At 47.4% G+C, this 19,976-nt stretch overlaps 1 protein-coding gene across 2 annotated transcripts; it reads left to right on the top strand.

Annotated features, from left to right (window-relative positions):
• The first annotated feature begins 686 nt into the window (after positions 1 to 686).
• On the top strand, positions 687 to 19,375 carry KATNB1 (katanin regulatory subunit B1). Of its 2 annotated transcripts, none has more exons than XM_042797598.1 (19): positions 687 to 993; positions 3,587 to 3,717; positions 5,881 to 5,998; positions 7,763 to 7,863; positions 8,404 to 8,445; positions 9,128 to 9,211; positions 10,198 to 10,313; positions 10,841 to 10,912; positions 11,772 to 11,922; positions 12,357 to 12,544; positions 12,672 to 12,802; positions 13,633 to 13,683; positions 13,858 to 13,934; positions 14,595 to 14,714; positions 15,674 to 15,823; positions 16,157 to 16,233; positions 16,653 to 16,727; positions 17,474 to 17,590; positions 18,196 to 19,375. In XM_042797598.1, the coding sequence occupies exons 1-19, from the start codon at positions 954 to 956 to the stop codon at positions 18,326 to 18,328; spliced, it is 1,974 nt and encodes a 657-aa protein (XP_042653532.1). In that variant the 5' UTR covers positions 687 to 953; the 3' UTR covers positions 18,329 to 19,375. The 2 variants fall into 2 exon arrangements, with proteins under 2 accessions (XP_042653532.1, XP_042653531.1); XM_042797597.1 differs by having other exon boundaries at positions 12,669 to 12,802.
• Positions 19,376 to 19,976: the final 601 nt, after the last annotated feature.

Genomic DNA, 19,976 nt, shown 5'->3' with positions numbered 1-19,976 from the left:
CCATCTCAGCCAAGCTGCACTGGCGGGGAAAAAACCACGCGAGGCCCCGGTGGGCCTGCCTCGCCGCGGGCGGCCAGAGGCGGAGGAGCTGGGGCCAGCGCTGCCTGGCCAAAAGCCACACAAAGAGGGCGCTCCCCCCACCGGGGCTGTGCCCGTGCTACCCGGCGAGGGGAATCACCTCCTAGGGACACGCCGGCGGCAGCACCGCCTCGGCTGCCGGCAGGGCCTGAGGCAGAGGGCCCTCTCGGCCGCCCCACGGAAGCTCCGCGCCGAGGAGCCGCAGCAGCCGGCCCCGCTCCCCGCCCCCGCCCCTCAGGGCGGCCCCGCTCCGCGCCGCACCCCCGCCGCAAAATGGCGGCCCCGCCGCTTCCGCGCACCGCCCTCCTCATTGGCCGATGCTTGAAAGGCTCCGCCAAGAAGCCGCGTTGCGAATGGCCGGCCGCGCTGCGGTCGCTATGGCAACCTCCCCTCCCTCAGCTCCTATTGGCCGAGCGGCGCACGGAAACCGGGGCAACCGCCCGGCTCGGCGCGGCCGGCCTCAGCGGCGCCGGGGATTGGCGGCGGCTCGGATTGGCGGCGGCCCGGATTGGCGGCGGCCGGTGGGAGGCGGGGCGCGGCCGAGGTTTGTTGTGAGGGGCCGGTTGTCAGGCGGCGGTGCCGGTGCCGCCGGGGGGGGGGGGGGGGTGGGGGGGAGCGGGAGGGTCTCGGTGCCACCGGAGCCACCGCCGGGTTAGAGCTGGGTGGGCCCTGCCGAGCTCAGCCCCCGCCCCCTTGGCGTGGCCTTCCCGCTCCTCGGCGCGTTGCTGTAACGGCGGCCGGTGTGGTTTTGCCCGCAGGGCGGGCGGATGGCCTGGCGGCGGTAGGACGCGCCGGTGGACAGGCGGGCCGGGCGGCGAGGCCTCGCCGGGAGGAGGACGGCGCTTGGGCCCTGCCCGTCGGAGAGGCGCCGAGACATGGCCGTGGCCGTCACCACTAAGACGGCGTGGAAGCTGCGTGAGTGTCGCCGAGCTGCTCTCCCGGAGGAGGGCGGGGTAGTCGTCCCGGCTGGAAGTGTGTGGGGGGGGGGAAGAGGCGGTTTGTGATAGGAACCAGCTAATCCCAGCCTTGGGTGTGGGTGCCCCGGCCCTCTTTCCAAATTGCTGACTAAATTTTAACTCCTAGAATTCTTTTTTGAAAACATAACAGAGTAGCGGAATAGCGCTAGGTCATTGCTGTTATCAAAGGGCCACGGCCTGTATTTCTTCGGACTAGTTGCTGTAATGCTATCCTGAATTCCTAGCTGACCCTACATGACTCCAGTGAAGAACAAGAACAACCAAGGGAGTGATGGAAACCCCCCTTCAGAGCCCAGGCTGCCGCGGGGAGTTCCTTTGGTGTCACAGCCCATTTGGGGTTGCATTTCATTGCTGCTCACTTGTTGCAGGAGGGATGAGGTGATCTTTGCAGGGCCTCTTTGTCTCATTCTCTTGAAGTTGCTTTGCAAGAGACAGTAAGAATCTACTGCTTTTTACGTCCATTATTCTTCCTCCGAAGGAGCAGTAAGCAGTTGCTGACTATCCATTTCTAGCAGATTTGCTGGTCACAGAGTGATTTCATAGCAGCTGTTGAGGAATGCTTAGAAGCAATGGGAAGTGATCGGTTGTTCAGAAGTGCAAGCTTTAGACTTGGGATCTAGAAACTGGCCAGCAGAAATATGGTATCTTTGACTGGTGACATATTAAGGGAGCTGAGATAATTGTCTTAGTAATTTAATATTTTTTTGAGCAGAAACCAGTTTTCTATGCTATCTTCCTATGCCTGAAACTTCAGTTATAGGAAAAGCTGGAAGTTGATCAATCTCCATTCTCTTAAGTGGGCAGAATTCTTAATCTTCTGTTTTGATAGGCTCTGCCCAATCTTAGCATCCTCTTTAGAGCAAGAAGTGTCCTGAATGTTAGAAAAGTTTTGGTGATGATAATTAGGATCCTAGTATTACTGAGCCAGTGGGTGAAATGTGGTGATAAATACTTTATTAAAAAAAAAGTTTGTGGGTTTAAGGCAATTGGCACTTCACTGGAGGGAGCAGAGGAAACTATCTGGCTAGGGCTGCCATCAGGTTATAGCCTGGCTTTTATGAACAGAGCTATACTGAATTCAATATGAACATTGAATGCTTCAGCAATGGCTTTTAAACTTACAAGATATTATTAAGAACAAAATCAAGAGGAGGGAAAAAGTGGAGCTGCTGACGCACTCATTTCAGCAGCATCCATCCTTTCAATTTTAACTAGTGAGTTGGTCTATTAATACTAATGATACTGTTTGTTGCCTTCAGGTCTGTGTATACATACATGTCATATGGAAGATTGGTCTTTCAACACAATACAAATGTATTTTCAGATTTGCCCTTCTCATGTAATTTGAAAGGTGTTTCTCCAGCTAAAGTGAAAGTTGCGCAGTTTTGCTTTCAGAAGAGCACCCTGAGAGCCTGTGATCAAAGTACCTGTAATTATTATTGCAGCCATCTAATATCCTTTTGGATTAGTGTTGCGTGTAAAATGACCAAATTGCTCCTCCCACCAAAACAGTCCAAATGAAAGCTGAATTGATTGCTACCTAGACTTTTTACAAACAAGTTCCGTAACTATTAGGCACGCAAATCCCATGAACTTTCAACAAAGAAAATAAGAAGAAACTCGTAAATACATTTGCCAAAAGCCCCTGACAAAATTTTGAGTGGATTTAAAAATCCTTTGTGAAAATTAGATGTCTAAGCAAAGATGCTCGTTTGGTTGCTTTTTTTTTGCCCCAAACTTGTTTCTTTATGATGAAGCTTCCTTGGAGTTCTGTCACTGCGAAGCCCTCTTGGTGTCAGAGCTTCCCCTCAGCCCCCAGTTTTTTAAGTCGTTTAGTATCAATCTCATTTTTCCTGCTGTGCCCTGTTGGATATATATTCATCCTTCCTTGGTCACAGTTTCACTTTTGCATTGCTAAATTTCACCTGTGTTACACAGTGGGAACGTAGCAGAGCCTCTGCCAAAGCTCAGAGAAGGGAGCTCCACCTATCCCTGCTGCTGAGTCTGATTTTTTTTCTGTGTAAGGTAGCAAACTGCACTGCAGTTAATCTGTCAGTGTCTCTCAGGTAGGACAGTCTGCTGCTACATTCTAGAATGGGATTAGAGGGCCTTTTGCTGGATGACTGTGCTGCGTATTATTGCAGCTTCTTGGACAGCTCAGTTTACTGAGACCCACCTGGGTACTGAAGGTAAAACAGTTTCTGTGAGCAGGTTGCCACAGTTGAGTAAATCTTTAAAAGCTACCGAGCCGCTGCTAGAGAGAGAAGATGCTTTTTGTAAGCCACATGAGCACTGTGGAGTTGTGAAGTTTGGTCAACAAATGCCTTAAGTACAGCAGGCAGAGCCAAAAAGGACTGTTTCAAGCAAGATAATATTGTGACTTCTTATCTGAACAGTGGGCTGCTGCAGCTTGTCCAGTGGAAAATGAGAAGTTTTTCTGGAGGAAGAATATTTTTTTTAGTCCTTTGGGATGGATGGCATGGAAAACTGTTATACTAGTCTCTAATAACTGTTTTGTTTGTTTTGTGCAGAAGAGATCACGGCTCACAGCAGCAATGTGTCCTCACTAGTCCTGGGAAAAAGTTCAGGCCGGCTGCTGGCAACTGGAGGAGATGACTGTCGGGTCAACATATGGTCAGTTAACAAGCCCAACTGCATCATGGTAAGAACAGGCCTGTTTTCAACTTTTGGGGGATGGGAATATTAATTGTGAGGTATAGAGGGTGGGGAATGAGGGGAAAGATTGTTGGGTTGTAGCCTCTGGGACTTGTGGGTAGCGTTTACCAACACAAAACTGGGTGACTGGATTCTAGCTAAAGATAGGGACAGAATTTGGTAACTGTTGAGACCACTGCTCCAGAGAGAATCTGGGAGGGCTGGCTGCTTCAGCTGGGCCGGTGTTTTCTCAGATAATGAATATTGTACCTTCTGTTACCAGGCTGGAGGTAATTAAACGCTTCGTACAAGATCAGCTAGTTCTATAGTGCAAGCTACAGGGCCCAGTTTTATACACTGGAGTTTGCCCTCACAGCAGGAAATATCCCAGCAGGATGTGTTTCCACCTGTCCCACAGTCTCTAACTCTCAGCACAAAGTTTGTCAGAACAACTTGCTAACTTGCCTGTAGGCTGTGGAAGTGTAATGCTGGGCACAGTGTGTTAGAAAGAGTAGGGTTACCCCAGCAGTGATCGCTAAAATGCACCATAAATATATTTAATAGATGTCTGTCCTGCATAGCTTTTGCTGTGAGTGAATATTGTGGAAAACCATCTTTAGCAAGTGTCCCTTGTCACTTGTTTAATTAACAGCACAATAATGTGTTATGGAAGGTATTTCTACAGCTGGTATGAACCTTGTTCATACCATTAAGGAATAAATCAAGAAAGTAGGGTCCAAAAGGCTGGAAGGAGACTATATTGACTTTATTTTGCCGTTCATTTACTGAGGTGAAGTATGAGGAGGTTGAAATGGGTGCAAAAGGAGTCACCTTTGGCAGTGCTGTGCTTCTTGCATAGCATAGTTAATCCGTGTCTTTCCAGGCCCTTGGCAGTGGCATGACAGTAGTTTGGGACCAGAGTATTGCCTTCTATGAGAAGGAAGTTTGAAGGACTAAATATCTCCGTACCTTTTCTGTGGGAGCAGAAAGCTGTGCCTCTCCTGTGCTACCTGGGAACCGTAGGTGTTAGAAGCTGGTGTTTGAGAGGCAGAGACTGACTGGAGCTGCTGAGGACTTGTGCCATTCTTGTGTATCAAAAGAATCTTGATTTTTGGGGTTGTGCTATATATTTCGTCCCCTGAAATTCATCTTTAATGTTTGTATTGTTAGGATCACTAGATGTTTATGTGTTGGGGAAGAGGGAGAACAGGAACTTTTCAAGTAGCCTTGTGACTTGGTTCAAGTGTGAGCTCTGTTTTCTCACTAAGCAGTGACAGTCGCAGCTGTAGAGTATGTGGAGGATTTCAGCTGTGTGTCAAATCCTAAGAAAGCCCCATCAGAACAGGCAGCTTTCAGCTGGCGTTCCCAGCCTCTGTATGTGTGTGGGAGGCACAGAGCTAACTTAGCTATTTAAAAACACTTGTTTGTGGATGGAGTAAAGCATAGAATATTGCTTAATTGACAAACAAAAAGTCTGCAATAGTGATACTGGTTTTCCAGAGCTAGTCTTAAATATTCCTGTATTTTAATTAAATACAGGCCTTTTCAAAATACTTAGGTAATTTGTAAGCTTGTGGTTGCTCAAGGATGAAAGGAACTACATACATGTGAATTACTACCTTATGCCTCAAGTTAATACTTCAGTAATAGCACTACATTATCACTGTGACACCCATTGCTGGTAGCAACCTATGGCTCCTTGCTTATGTGAAAGTTTCGAAGTAGTCCTGGTTTTGCTCTTGCTTTGATTTTGTAACCGGTTCATGACACTTACGTGACCCATTTAGAGCAAACATGGTGCCATTGTGCTTACACAGCATTGTTTTTATAACGTAAGCATGTGTCAGCCTCGTCTGGGCATCCACACCTAATGTTTAACTGCCTGTGTGTCTGTTGATACATCCTTTAAAAATTAGTTAGTGTGGCCCAGAAAATGGGATAACGTGGAAGATACATGCGTGGCGCTGTATGCAGCGATGGTGTTTAGGGTGCTCTACCTTACTGGTAGCAGATGAGGAAAAAGAACCAGTGACACAACCAGGTGGTCCCTACTCCTGTCTAAATACTTCAGTTACCGGTGGAGTATGAGCAATGCCATTGTGGACAGTGCCACTGTGACGATGCAGCTGTGTCAGTAGCTGTTGACTGTGACTTGTGGTTTTCTTTGCAGAGCTTGACAGGCCATACAACACCCATTGAGAGCCTACAGATCAATACGAATGAGGAGCTCATTGTTGCAGGGTCCCAGTCAGGGTCCATTCGAATTTGGGACCTGGAAGCTGCCAAAAGTACGTTTCTGTGAGCTTTTACTTCTGTTAATGCATGCTTTTTGGAATAGCAATGCTTAATATTGATGCTGACCCAGAAGGTTCTTAACTTAAGTAACAGGAGCCTGGCATTGCTTTCATTTTAATTTTCAGGCCTCCTAGAGGGTTTTTGTGCTCTTCCTACCAAGACTAGAGCTGTGTACGTACACTCAAGCAGAAATTTGTAGATGTATTGTGGAGACTGATCTGAGAAACTAGTTTCTAGGGATTTGACTTGTGTGTTGAGATCTGTATTCCAGATCAGTTTCCGTGCATGTATAGAATAACTGGGCATATAGAATTTGTATTCAGAGTCTCAGCTTAAAATTGTTAACCTTAATAAAAGGATTCAAAAATCAGACTGCAAGTTTTAAGTATATTAGGTTCTGCACAAGTCCAGGAATCCCCCGTTTGCTGACCTCTTGTTCTCATCCTTAGGTTCTAACTTTTCTTTTTTCCCTTCAAGCGATTTCTCTTCTGCTCTTGCATGGCCATATAAATAGACAAAGACCTAATTTTTAGTAGATCATAAAAGCTATGAACTCATCGAGCTCTGATCCATTAAAGGCCAACTGCTGAGTCATGCTTTATTTATTGTGTTTTTACCAAATCCTAGAACAAGCTTGCAGAGGTATCATGAATCACTTGAATGCATTCCAGCAGGACTACCATAAAATGACTGAATATTTCTTACAGGTTGCTACTTGTTCACAGAAAGAATGTGTAATGAAAATAAACTTCCGCTGACTGAGCTAAGAAGGCAAACAGCAGATGGCACAAATAACAAAAAGCACTTTTATCATTCAGACAGTTAGAATCAGTGCAGTTAAATGGTTTGGCCGTACCAGTGGAGAGTAACTGGTCTGGCTGAATTTATCAGAAGGCCTGTGAGCCAGTGTCTGTGCAAGTGACCACTCCAAGTCTGGCTCAAGAGCTAATTTTTGCCAGGGGAATCATCAGACTGTTCCAGATGACAGATGATGGAGAGAGATTGCCCTTTTATTATCTGAGCATTTTTTCTTTCTCGGAGTTGAGTTCTGCATTTGTCTCTGCTTTTAGAGATATGGTGTACCAGTTCTACCGGTCCTTTCTGGTTTCTACAATTACAAGGGCTATTACCAGGTTGATGACTTGCTGAAACACTGTGATCATTTCTTGTCTTGCTTCCTAAGCATCATTTCCCAGTCTTTGGGGTGCTCCTTGCAAGGGGCAATTGAAGGAGCCCAGGGTGACTGTTGGAACCTAAGAGGTAGAAGTCAGACTTGTGCCTGGACAGTGGAAAGGGTCTGTAATAGCTGCAAGGTGTGATGCAGGCAATCAAATGTCCCTTTCACTCATGGATGCAACTGTCTGCTTGCCCTACCCTCCCATTTTGCTCTCTCTGTAACAAGTGGAAAGATACTGCCTGACAGCTGCCCCAAAATGCCTTTTTAGTTTTATTTTCAGAATGGAGGTCTTTGGAGTTTCATTCATAGTCTCCAAACTTAAGGACAGGACTTCCATTAGGATCGTTGAGCATGAGCCTTCTATTGCTGTTTATTTGCATTGCAAGGGTAAAGTCAGAAACAACTCTAAAAAATAATGTGCAAAGTTGAATAAACAGTATGTAGCATGTCTAATGTATGTTGTATTAGCATGTGCTTAATGGTGAGGGTAGTATGGCTGAACTTCTGCATGGCATCTGGGAGAAATGATTTAATATTTGCTCCCTATTCCTTCTCCCTGTTCTGCTTCTCTTTTTTCCAGTTCTTCGTACCTTACTTGGTCACAAAGCGAATATCTGCAGCCTTGATTTCCATCCTTTTGGAAGCTTTGTGGCATCTGGCTCTTTGGACACAAACGTTAAGGTAAAATCCAGATTCCTGTAGAAACTGCTCTCTTTACTTGCAGTATCTTTGTGTTGAAGACTGCCAGAATGTGTTTAGTTCCAAGCTGTTGGTAGATGCTCTACATCATGATTTCCATGTATGTGGGCAGGTGTATTTGTGAGTGCTTGTGAAATCTGTGTGTGTATTTTCACAGTGGTAGCTCAGGAGTGGTGACTCCTCTGTTGTGGAATGTGGCTCTGAGTAAGGTGCCAGCCGAGACCTGGTGTCAGCAAGCGCAGATGTCCCGATTGCTGTGGATTGCGTCTGCTTCATCAGGCTGGTGTTTGACTGTAGGAACTGAGCTTCTGTAGTAAGAAGTACCTTACAGAAGTGATTCTCACTTGAGGAATTAGGTTAGGAAATACCCCTGAAGAAACAGGGCTTCAACAACCCCTTCAGTGTTTTCATTCTGCAGTGTCTATCAGCTTGGTGACAGGGAGAGCTCTTGTTCTGACGGGACTCTTGGGCTCCCCACATACTGCTCTAAGCATATCTTTTGTTTGCTTTTCTTCCCTGTAGCTCTGGGATGTAAGAAGAAAAGGCTGTGTCTTCAGGTACAAGGTAAAATGCTTCATTAGTTTTCAGACAAAGAGGGGAGAAAGATTTCTGTTGGACTTGTGAGCAAACCTTAAAGTGATTATGTACAATTAACTTCCTAGTTTTCCGGTGTGGAAATAAGATGCTCATGGTTTGTGAAGTGGCTCAGCAAACCTCTGCAGGAATATGGAATGGATATCATAGGAGTTACTGTACTACAGTCTGGTTGGCTTCAGTGGGAGATGGAGAGAATCCATGAGTGTTTCTTTATGTTGTGACTGATATTACCATGCAAGTCCCAACTGCACCAAGTTGGTTCTATTCTTGGGGCCTTTTTCTACCCAAAGAATTTGCCTGTATATTAATTTCATTTAGAAACTAACTTAATGGCACAGCACTTCTATCTTACCACCCATAAATCTGTGCAATATAAAATTGATTCTTGGAAATTAAACCAGATCTGTATTTACCATACTTAAACTGATGCCAGAAATGTTTAGATGAGAGAGATTACACCTATTTAGTGTGGGTGGGTGTAGCTCGAGTGTACTGTTTAGTGTTCTGCAGGCTGTGAACTCTCTGAAACAGTTACTTGATTTTATTTTATTATATTGTATAAGTTTGAAAGACAAAAGCCAGAATTCCCTCTAAAGGAAGAAAAAAAAAAAAGTAAAAAAGAAAATGCTATTTGTTTTTCTCATTTCAGGGTCACACAGAAGCAGTTCGATGTCTCCGCTTTAGTCCTGATGGGAAATGGTTAGCCTCTGCTGCTGATGATCACACCGTAAAGGTAATTTATTGTGACACTCTCCTTATGGGCTCGTGGCACATAGGAATGCTGGGATCGTCTTTTTACCAGGCATTACCAGCACTTGCTCATAAACACCTTTAATTCATTAGGCAGCTGGCTGAGCCCTGTGGCTTTGCAGGGACCAGTCTGTTTAGGAGGATCATGTCCAGTGGCCCACAACATCCAGAAGAGAGCTGTGTGTGTTGAAATGCACTTATGCAGCAGACGCAGTGGCACTATGCATGTGAAGGTTCAAGTTTTGATGGCTGTAGAGTTGGGATGCCTGAGCATTGACCTCGGTCGTTTCAGCAAATGTTACAGAATGAGTTGTCCACAGCATGTTGCTTCACCATACCTATTTCTGGCTCTGTTCAGTTAATTCAGTAGGAGTGTGTTATCATACACAATGTGTATGATTATCAGTCTGAAAATTGCTGTCGGGACTGAGCAGAGCAAGATAGGATATTCAGAAAAGTATCAGCTGAAGCAGCGACTTCAGTTGTTTCAGATATGGTATGGAGGAATGTGGGCAAAGGACTGGGTTTTGTTTTCAGACGCACGTGAAATAAACTGATCGGTCATTTCACTCCGGATTTTTTTCAGTGGTGACTGGAGCGCAGGAAGAATTAATTGCTATGGGATTCAGAGCTTTTGGATTTTTATTTATTTGCTCTTGAGGTATAATCTGTAGGGACGGATGGTACTGCTGTATTTTATCCCAGTCTCTAAATATAAACCAGAAACTTTTAGGGGGCAAATTAGATAGAAATTTTTAAGAGAATGCCAAAAAAGAAAAAAAAAATAGAAAAATGCAGCTTTGACTGTTATGATACTCATTCCCTGATCATCGCTCTCTGACAAACTTGAGTCTGTTCTTGGAGGGGGAGAAGCATTAGAAGGTTGCCAGTATAAGGAAATCTGAAGTGTATTGGAATTCTCTAACATTACGTCTTTTAAAGAGTCTTTCCGTTCTTTCTTTCTTCCAGCTGTGGGATCTGGCTGCTGGGAAGATAATGTTTGAGTTTACAGGACATACCGGCCCAGTAAACGTTGTTGAGTTCCATCCCAATGAATATCTTTTGGCTTCTGGCAGCTCTGACAGGTACATAAGGGGAGGGAGAAAGAAGGGAATTGTGTTTATCTGTTCCCTTTCTCAATACCCTTCCTTGTAGAAATGTGGGAAATAAGAATGTCACACAACTCAAACCTGCCATTGCAAGAGCCTGACATCTAGCCAACAGCATGTCACATCTGTGAGGTGCAGAACATACAGATCTTGCCTTCTCATCCAAAATTGATGGCATCTTCTGCCACACTAGAAAACAGTGCAGTAGCCTCAAGCATCTCGCTAATCCACCTGACATCCTACCTGAACATCAAGCAGTCCTGCTCAGCTAGCAGGGTGTCCTCCGAGCTCTGGGTCAGTCCTAAAGACCATCCTGTATCTAGAGGCTCTGAGCATCTGTGGCTGGATTCACAGATCTTCGCTAAACTAGCCTTCTGTGTAGGTTCATCATGTGTGTGCAACAGCGAAAGTTACTCTAGCTATTAGCATATTATTTCAATAGTGGATCCTACAGCAGATTTCTAGAGGGATGAGCAATGATTTTTGTTCTGTTGGGTGTACAGGACTGTTCGGTTCTGGGACTTGGAGAAGTTTCAAGTTGTGAGCTGCATTGAAGAGGAGGCTACTCCAGTCAGGTATATTAAATTCCTACTGCAGTGTGTATTAGGCAGAGACTAAAGTGGGGGTGAAGGGAGGGTTTCCTGAAAGAGGGACTTTACTGGGGAGAAGTTTGGGCTGCTGGAGATGTTGCACAGTTGTTGTGGTTTAACCCCAGCCAGCAACTCAGCCCCACACAGCCACTGGCTCGCTCTGGCATTGCCGGTGGGATGAGGGGGAGAATCGGAAGAGTAAAAATGAAAAAACTCATGGGTTGAGATAAAGACAGTTTAATAGGCAACGCAAAAGCTGGATGTGCCAGCAAATCAAAACAAGGAATTGATTCACCACTTCCTGTCGGCAAGTGGATGCTCAGCCACCTCCAGGAAAGCAGGGCACTGTCACCATAACAGTGACTTGGTAAGACAAATGCCATCACTCCAAACATCCCCCCCTTACCTCTTCTTCCCCCAGCTTTATATGCTGAACACGATGTCATGTAGTGTGGGATATCACTTGGGTCAGTTGGGGTCAGCTATCCTGGCTGTGTGCCCTCTCAGCTCCTTGTGCATCCCCAGCCCACTCACTGGTGGAGTGAGGTGAGAGGCAGAAAAGGCCTTGACTCTGTGTAAGCACTGTTACCAATAACGAAAACATCCCTCTGTTACCAACACTCTTTTCAGCACAAATCCAAAACACAGCCCCATGCTAGCGACTGTGAAGAAAATTAACACTGTCCTGGCCAAAGCCAGCCCAGGTGAATACCAGATCAGTAGGTTCATTGTGAGAAACAGGGCTAGAGATGTTCAGTGAGGTCAGAGATGCAGCCCTGGGGTCCTTGTGGGACTGAGCAAGGTTGGAAAGCTGTGCCTGATTCTCCACCTGCCTTCCTCCCAGGTGTGTGCTCTTCAACCCAGATGGCTGCTGCTTGTATAGTGGCTTCCAGGATTCGCTGCGTGTGTATGGCTGGGAGCCAGAGCGCTGCTTTGATGTGGTCTTGGTGAACTGGGGAAAAGTAGCCGACTTATCTATCTGCACCAACCAGCTGGTAAGCCACTGCTCTTGAGGAGTGGGGGAGGCAACTGTGAAACACAAGATAAAATCCTCCTGTCTCCTTACAGACATTCTGATCTTTAAGCTTACATCAGACTGTAAGTGGCCAGGGCTTGCAGTGTGCCCAGCACTTAGGCAAAGATGGTGTGCTTTTGCTTCAGCAGCCCTTTGCTCCACTTTGTCTCTCTTTGGCTTCTGGAGGAAAGAACTGGCACTTGGTTTGACCTGTATTTAGAAACTATGCTTGGCAAAAGCTTTATCATAGCCTTTCATAAAACATTGACAGCTTCAAATTGAAAAAGCCAAAGCACTGAACTGAGAAATTCTCAAGCACGGTTGCTCAGGGTCATTCCATCATGCCTGTTCTCAAAAAAGGCTGGCCATGCACCCTGCTTCCTGGTGAATTACCCTAATCTTTTGCCTCTGCAGATAGGAGTTTCCTTTGCGCAAAGCACAGTCTCTTCCTTCGTTGTGGATCTCAGCAGAGTCACAAAGTCTGATTCTGTTCCTCATGGGCTGATCAGGGATGACGAGCCTCTTGTGCCACCTACCCCCACAGGATCCTCCCTTCGCCGCATCTACGACAGGCCCTCAACTAGCTGCAGCAAGCCACAAAGGTAAGGGAATCCGCTGGCTTGTTGAATTTCAAGATTTTAAGGAAATGTACGAGGAGCTTAGTGTACTTGCTCTCTCTGACAGAACCCATATGACTTGCCCTGACAGCATCTCTTTTTTCCACAGCAGGGTGAAGCACAACTCAGAGAGTGAGAGGCGCAGTCCCAGCAGTGAAGATGACCGGGATGAGAAGGAATCAAAGGCTGAGATTCAGAACCCAGAGGATTACAAGGAGATCTTCCAGCCCAAGAATGCTATCTGTCAGTACCAGGGTTTATCGTGCTTTTGACTGGTGTTTGGATTAGAGCTGTAGATGCTAAACTGCTTCAGTAGAATTGAGCTTTGGCTTACTATAATAGTGGCTTTGCTTGTGACTGGAAGAGTTTAGAAACCTTCTCTTTAATATTCTGTGCTTGGAGATTGAACCACAGATCATGTTGGTGAACTGCTGGAAGGTGGCACCTTTACTAGGGTGCAGTGATGTCTGATTGAATCCTGGCTCAGAATCCAGAGCTCCACTGTAGGCATGCTGCCTTCCTGTCCTGATTTGGAAGGACTACCATGTTACAGGATCTTTGTTAGCTTAGAATTTTGATATGTATAAAACCAGTAGACTCCATTAAAGAAGAAAAGGCAAAACGTTTTGTTAAAGCACAGATTGTTGTTTTTAGGAGGCATAGTGCAATGCCTGTGCCTCATTTTTATGTAAATGAGAAAAATGAGATACTCTTTCTAAGCAAGTAATAGCCATTATTTTGATTGACTTATCTAAAGAAATTTAGCAGGAGGTGAATTTTTGCTAATACCACTTGTTGTGACAGTGCCTTTTCTTGTGCTTCACACCTCTACAGCAGCAAAGAACTACACGGGTCAGTTTTCTCCCTCCTATTCATGAAGGTTAAAAGCCTTTGGCTAAACTCAACAATAGCGTCAAGGTCTGAAGGAGATAACTCTGCTTGCTGTATCACTGATTACCCTAATCTGTGGAGTTGTTGGGGATCTCCCAGCTCCAAGGTTGACTTACTGCTAAGCTGTAGCCTTGGATGCTCCTTTGTTTGTATATTTTATTTTTTTTCACCTCTTTCTGTAGGTCGAACTCCTCCTCGAAACAATGAGCCCTTTCCAGCCCCTCCTGAGGATGGTGAGTATGAAAATAACCTCTTGGTGGGAATGGGGTTAATGGCCCTCAAAAGAGGAAGAGCTGCATGTCTGCAGAAACAGCTACTTGTAGTCTAACTATACAGAACCTTTGCTCTCAGCTCGCCGTGAAAGGAACAGTCAGTTTCTGCTTTCCCCCTTCTTTCCATCTTGGCAGAGCCTGTAACTGCAAAGGAAGCAGTGAAACCCAGCCAAGCTGTGGATGTCCAGACTGCATTGCCAAAGCAAGAACTTGTACGTACTGTATGATCTGTTCACGCTCCCACTGTGAAAGATACGTGAGTGTTGGAGACACTACGATTTCGAATCAAGCTGATTGATTCCTTTGCTGGAGAGCAGTAAAAGTGCAGTTCCAGTCTTCGTCCTGCCACATGTCTTGCCTGAGCAGTAAAATCAAAGGCCAAGCCTCCAACAGGCAATGGCTCTATTGCTTTTCTTTGCTTCTTGCACTTGCAGTGGTGTTTTTCCTTGCAGCTCAAAATTGGGGCACTCTAAAGAAAACAAAGTGCCGGATTTCTGCAAGTGCTTGAACTGAGGCTATTTTGTCACCAAAATCACAAGCAGCCGATGGGCCAGGATACATTACACTGGCTTCTTTAGAATTCTGTCTTAGCCTTCAGGCTGGCCACAGCCCATTGCCCTTATTTTAGATGCTGATAACAATGACAGCACTTGGCACTTCTGCTGGGGCATGTCCGTGTTCTCTGCAAACCTTAATTACATCTTGGCGTGTACCTCAGAGATACTTTATTGCCTCTCAAACTATACTAGCAAATTGGAGACTGCTTGTGCATTAGGAACCTGCTGTGAGAAGAAAGCGGGTCAGGAAGAAAATGACATCAGGCCAGGGCCAGACTGTTGCTGTTAGAGCTTTTATCCCAATGTCTCCTGCAGCCTGACCCGGTTCAGAGGCCACCAATTGCCACCTCAACTCCTTTGCCCAGAACAGAGCCGTCGGTGATTCCTGCAGCCAGGAATGAGCCCATTGGCCTGAAGGCCTCTGACTTTCTACCAGTAAGTATCTGGACAAAAGTTTCCAGCTGGTGTCTGTGTTGGGTGGCATCAGAAAGGGAGTTCTCTGCGGTGCAGGAGTGCCTTAGGTGCTTTCTGCAGCCTTCTGCTGAATGAGAACGTGTTACCTTCTGCTCTTCTGCTGCTCACTTGGTGCTTCTGCCTCCCAGCTGCTTTGACTTGCAGTTCCTGTGGAATTAATTAGCACCTCAGAAAGGCTGGACCCAGCCCCCACTGCGATTGACAGCAGGCTGATGCAAACACAGCAGCGCTGATCCACGCTCACGGAGAATGTGTTGTCAAACTGGGGAGCAAGGGATGAGACAGACACTAACAATTCCACATGCTAGACAGTGATTCATTTAGAAAATTGGTGTCTGCCATTACACATCCCTAATTATTTCACGGGACACTTTGCCTCTCGGAGGCTTCTCGGCCTCTCTTGGGAGGATATTCCCTGTCCCAAAAAGGGAGAAGGACCAGAGCGTCCTGATGATCCCAGACTCTAAATGTGAGCGAAGGAAGTAGTGGTTCCAGCATGGCTTGGGCAGGAAGCAGATTGAGAGTCTAATAAGCTGTGTAAGATTTATGCTTTGTAATAAAATTTGCCAATTTCAGATGAATGTTTCATGTTAAAAAATAGGGTTTGCGTGAAAACATCTCTTCATCAAAACATACTGATTTTGAAAACTTGCTTTTAATTCACCTTTTTTAGATTTTGAGAGTTTTTCCGAAGCTTCAAACATGTTTGTAATTGCTGTAGTAGAAAAGGCAGAAGAGAAGTAACTGAAATCAGAACAAATTGAGCATTTCAAAATGTTTTTTAAACAATCTGGGAGGAATTCAGTATTTACTGGCACGCGGTACACCAAAATCAGCTCCCACCTAGGCCAGAGAAGGCTCCTGCTCTTCTGTACCATCCTGCTCTGTTATTGCCACTCCACTGCTGTCTGTACTTTCAGGCTGTGAAAAATCAAAGCCAGACCGAGCTTGTGGATGAGGAAGCCATGTCCCAGATCAGGAAAGGCCACGAGACCATGTGTGTGGTGCTCACCAGCCGCCACAAGAATCTGGACACCGTGCGGGCTGTATGGAGCACCGGTGACATCAAGGCAAGGATGTGGAGATGCCCGAGGCTTGTGGTGGGAGCAGCTGGGCAGCTCTTTCGGCTTGTCGGGGGTCGATCCTGCCTCTTGTGCAAAATGCAGGGTCTCACAGCTTTTGTCTCCAGGGGTGCACCCCAGAGTGCTGCTGTGTCCTGCCTGTGGTTGAATGGTCACAAAGAAATGGGGAAGAAAACTTTCTGATGTGAGAGTTATCTTCTCTTCCCTAGCCAACTCCACGTTTCTTCTATGTTGTTTTTGAAAAGTGACACTTGATATTCATTGCATTAGTCTAGCCAGTTTGAGCTTTGCATTTGACAACTTCTTCCCCTTCTCTCTCAGAACTCTGTGGACTCTGCAGTGGCCATCAACGATCTGTCTGTTGTTGTGGACCTCTTGAATATTGTCAACCAAAAAGCGTGAGTCCTGGTTGGGGGCAGCCCCTGGGTTACCCGAGAACCATCTGGCTGGGCATGGGGAGCGCTGCATTGTACCTGCCTCGTGGCCAGTGGCCGTGGCAGCATCAAATGTGCATGCTTGTAGTCAGATCTGCGGTGCCAGTAACTGCTGGAGTTCTGTGGGGCCTTTCCTGTGGGCAAATGAAAAAGAAAATTGCAAGGAAAATGGAATTCTTCGGGCTTAGTAAAGTGGTTCTGCCAAGAATCAATAAAATATGTCAGAACTTGCCACTTTCTGTCACAAGGGGGAGTCGGTGAACTTGCTGAGTAAACTTGAGGGCTGATGCCTGGGCTTTTTTGCCAGAAAGCATTGTGTTGACTCAGCCTTGCAAAGCCTCAGTCTCTGGTCTCTCATCTGGAATGTGTCCTTTCCTTTTCAGGTCTCTCTGGAAGCTGGATTTGTGTACTGTAGTCCTGCCGCAGATAGAAAAACTACTCCAAAGTAAATATGAAAGGTGAGGCCCCAACAGCATGGTGTGCTTGGGGGAAAAGGTGTGGCAGTTCATAGGAGAGCTCCGCTGGGTATTTTGTAGCTGAAAGAAAATCCTGAAAAATCACAGCAGATACAGTATAGGGCTGATACAATGCCTGGAGAAGAGCAGTGGAGTTGCCAGGTGTGTGTGTGGGAAGATATGGAAAGTATGCATGGGCAAGAGGAGCAGGCTACTGAGATTTGGCATAGGTGTGTTGGACTGAAGGCAGATCTGGCAGCTAGGAGTGGTCAAATCGGTGTAAAGCAAGTGGGCTCTGCCCACTGATGGGAATCACACTGTTGGCTTGGGATAAGGGGAATGAAGTTCTACAACAGCCTTGAGGTCACTTGGAAGATTGCTTTGAACCTCCTCATTAGGTGGCAAAAAACATGCAGCCTCTCTCAAGATGGAGTTTCTGCCCTTCCTTCCTTCTGGGAGAGGCTCCTGCCAAAGCTCCTCAGCAGGACATCTCTGCTCTGAAGCAGAGAGGTCCCACTTGGCAGGCTACATGCCAGAACCTTTCACGAGGGCTCACGCTGTCAGTCTTCACTCAAACTGAGACGTGTTGGTACTTGGCTGTTGCTCTCCTTAACAGGTCACAAGTGGTGGAGGGGGGGGTGGTCATTTGAGTAAATTACCCCCAGTGACTGGGATATGAGCGAGGGCTGTGTGCTGGGAGGAAAGAAACGAAATTCAAGTGCAACCTGATTCTCTGTTTGTTTTTTCAGTTATGTGCAGACTGGCTGCACCTCCCTGAAACTCATTCTCCAGAGATTCCTGCCACTGATCACAGACATTCTCAATGCACAACCTTCTGTCGGAGTGGACATCACCAGAGAGGAAAGGTGAGGCACTTACTCACCTCCAGTTGCTCCCTTTTTGAACCAGCCTTTCTCCTGGGTGAGCTTTGCTCCTCACCACCAAGGCTTTGATACTAGACTGGGCATGCCTTCCCTTTTGTCTGCAAACACCAAACCCTCCTGCTCTGAGAAAAAGACCAAGGACTGCTTTTCCCTCCATCCCTGTGTATTGAGTCATACCTAAACAAAGTGGGTATGTCAGGAGTAAAACCACCCTGTGGCTTCACCCTCTACCTCACCAGACACACAAGTTGTCAGCTGGGCCCTGGATTTCCAGTTCTTTCACAGGATAACTGCTCTGAGAATTGGCACTCTGAAACCAGCACCTACTTCCTCTCTGGACTTTACTGCCAAAGGGGAAAAGAGGAGTGAAAGAGCCCTTATGTGGATGCCATTCTCCTGTGTCATCAGGACGTGGGCTGAATATGTGGTGTTTCTGCAGAGCCACACTCACATTTCAGCCTCTTCCAGGCTATTTGCAGGGCTTGTGTTTTTGTTCCTGCTTGAGTTGCATCTTCGGCACTGTAGGAACAAGCACGTCTCATAAGCAGCTGAGGATTTATGCTGTGTCTGCTGTCTGTTTTTTGCAGGCTCCATAAATGCAAGCTGTGCTACAAGCAGCTGAAAAACATCAGCAACATCGTCAAGAACAAGTCTGGGCTCAGCGGCCGCCATGGTAGTGCCTTTCGGGAACTGCATCTCCTCATGGGTGTCCTGGAGTGACAGCTGCCACCTCCTCACATGCAGCCGCCGGTGGCCAAGCTCCCCTCTGCTCTTCCTCCATCTGGATTTCCCCTCTCTCCGTGTGTCCACCTTCCCCCCGCTCCCCCCACAGCACGGGAGGGAAATGTGGTCTCTCTGGCTGGTCGCCCGCCGGACCCGGCGCCTTACGGGCTGGGTGGAGGACCCGAGTGGAGAGATGTCTGTGCTGTGGGAGGAGACCTGGCTGGCCGAGGGCCCCACAAAGCCCCCGTAGGGAAGCAGCATCCTTTCAGCTCTTCGTCTCTGCATCAAGCTCTCAGTCGCTCTGTCTCTGTGCTGGCCTTTCCTGACCGGAGGGCTCCCAGCCTGCTGTCACTGTCGCCCTTCCTTCACCTGTGTTGCTGTCAGTTCTCGTTGCTTGGCTCCGTGGGCTGGGTCTGGCTGGCCCAGCTCTCTCTGTGCAGCATGCTGAGGGCTGCAGTGTCTGCCCCACAAAAGCCTGCTGTGGGGTGGAGTGCCCTTTCCCTACAGAAAGGACTTCTTCAGCTGCCATGTGGGACTGGTCCCTTTGGCTTTGCTTCATCAAACACGAGCCAGAACACCACGCCGCCATGCCTGGTGTAGTCTCAAGGACATGGATTGCCAAGAGGCTGTCTTTTGGCTTCTTAAAAATCCCTGCTGGCACCCTGGGCCACAGAAGATTAATATCTTCGGACTTTTGCTGGGATCTGAGGTCTACCTGGATCTGTTAAAATACGTGACTTAAACAGGACTTGTATGTGTTTGCCTTTGGGGGTAAGGATTGGGGAGGGTGGAGGAAGAGGGACACAGACTAATGGCTTTCTCCATCTGTTGGACCACTCTTAGAGGTGTTTTTTTTCCCCCCCAATAAATGTCTGTCAGAACCTTTCTGTCCCTCTTTCTTCTTTCCTGTGGGGAAAGAGGTTCCTGTTGGTGCTTCCCCTGCTCCTCCCAGCCTGTCTCCTGTTTTATACACTGGAGCCTGTTCTCTGGGAAACTGTAACTTATAATGAATTTCATTAAAAAAAATTTGTAACTTTTCTTAAAGTTGTGTTAAATGCCTGAATCTCTTGGAGCACTGTTCACCTCGGCACAGCTCCTGGCTGGGAGCGTCCGGGGAAAGCAGGGCTCTGTTCCCTGCGTGTCCCAGGGGGAAGCTGCCTCCTCCCCCCCTTCCTGCTGGGAGGCTGGGGCGAGGGAGTTGGAGAGCTTGCTGAAACCCCGGGGGAGGTTTCACTCTGCCGGGTAGTTCCCAGCCCAAAGAGCAACGTCAGTGCTTGAGGCTCGTCCCTTCTCCCTGGCCCCACGCAGATCTCCCCGCTGCAGTTCTCGGTGTAGTGGCTTTTCTGTCAGCTCCCTGAGCCAGGTGCTGGTGTGTGGGGCTGCAGGAGGCTGTGTCAGGTGTGTACAGCGGGGCCAGCAGGAGAGGTGAAGCCAGTCCCTACCTCCCTGATGGAGTTTTAGGAGCAAAGGTGTGTCTTGCTCTGCTCTGCGGCTCCGGGGAGGTGACTCGTGCAGCCACAGGGCTGGGGCTGAAGGTGCTGCCTGCTTGGAGCCCCAGGGCCCTGGCCCTGCGTGTCCTGCCTGCACTGCACCTCCATGCTGCCTTTCCTGGGGGCTTTGGTGACAACCCCAGGGCTGGACCCAA

The sequence above is a fragment of the Tyto alba genome, unplaced genomic scaffold (assembly GCF_018691265.1).
Source record: "Tyto alba isolate M040663 unplaced genomic scaffold, T.alba_DEE_v4.0 Super-Scaffold_26, whole genome shotgun sequence".
NCBI classification, from domain to species: Eukaryota; Metazoa; Chordata; class Aves; order Strigiformes; family Tytonidae; genus Tyto; species Tyto alba.
The sequence above is the reverse complement of the archived record's forward strand: the minus strand, read 5'-3'. Positions and strand labels throughout refer to the sequence as shown.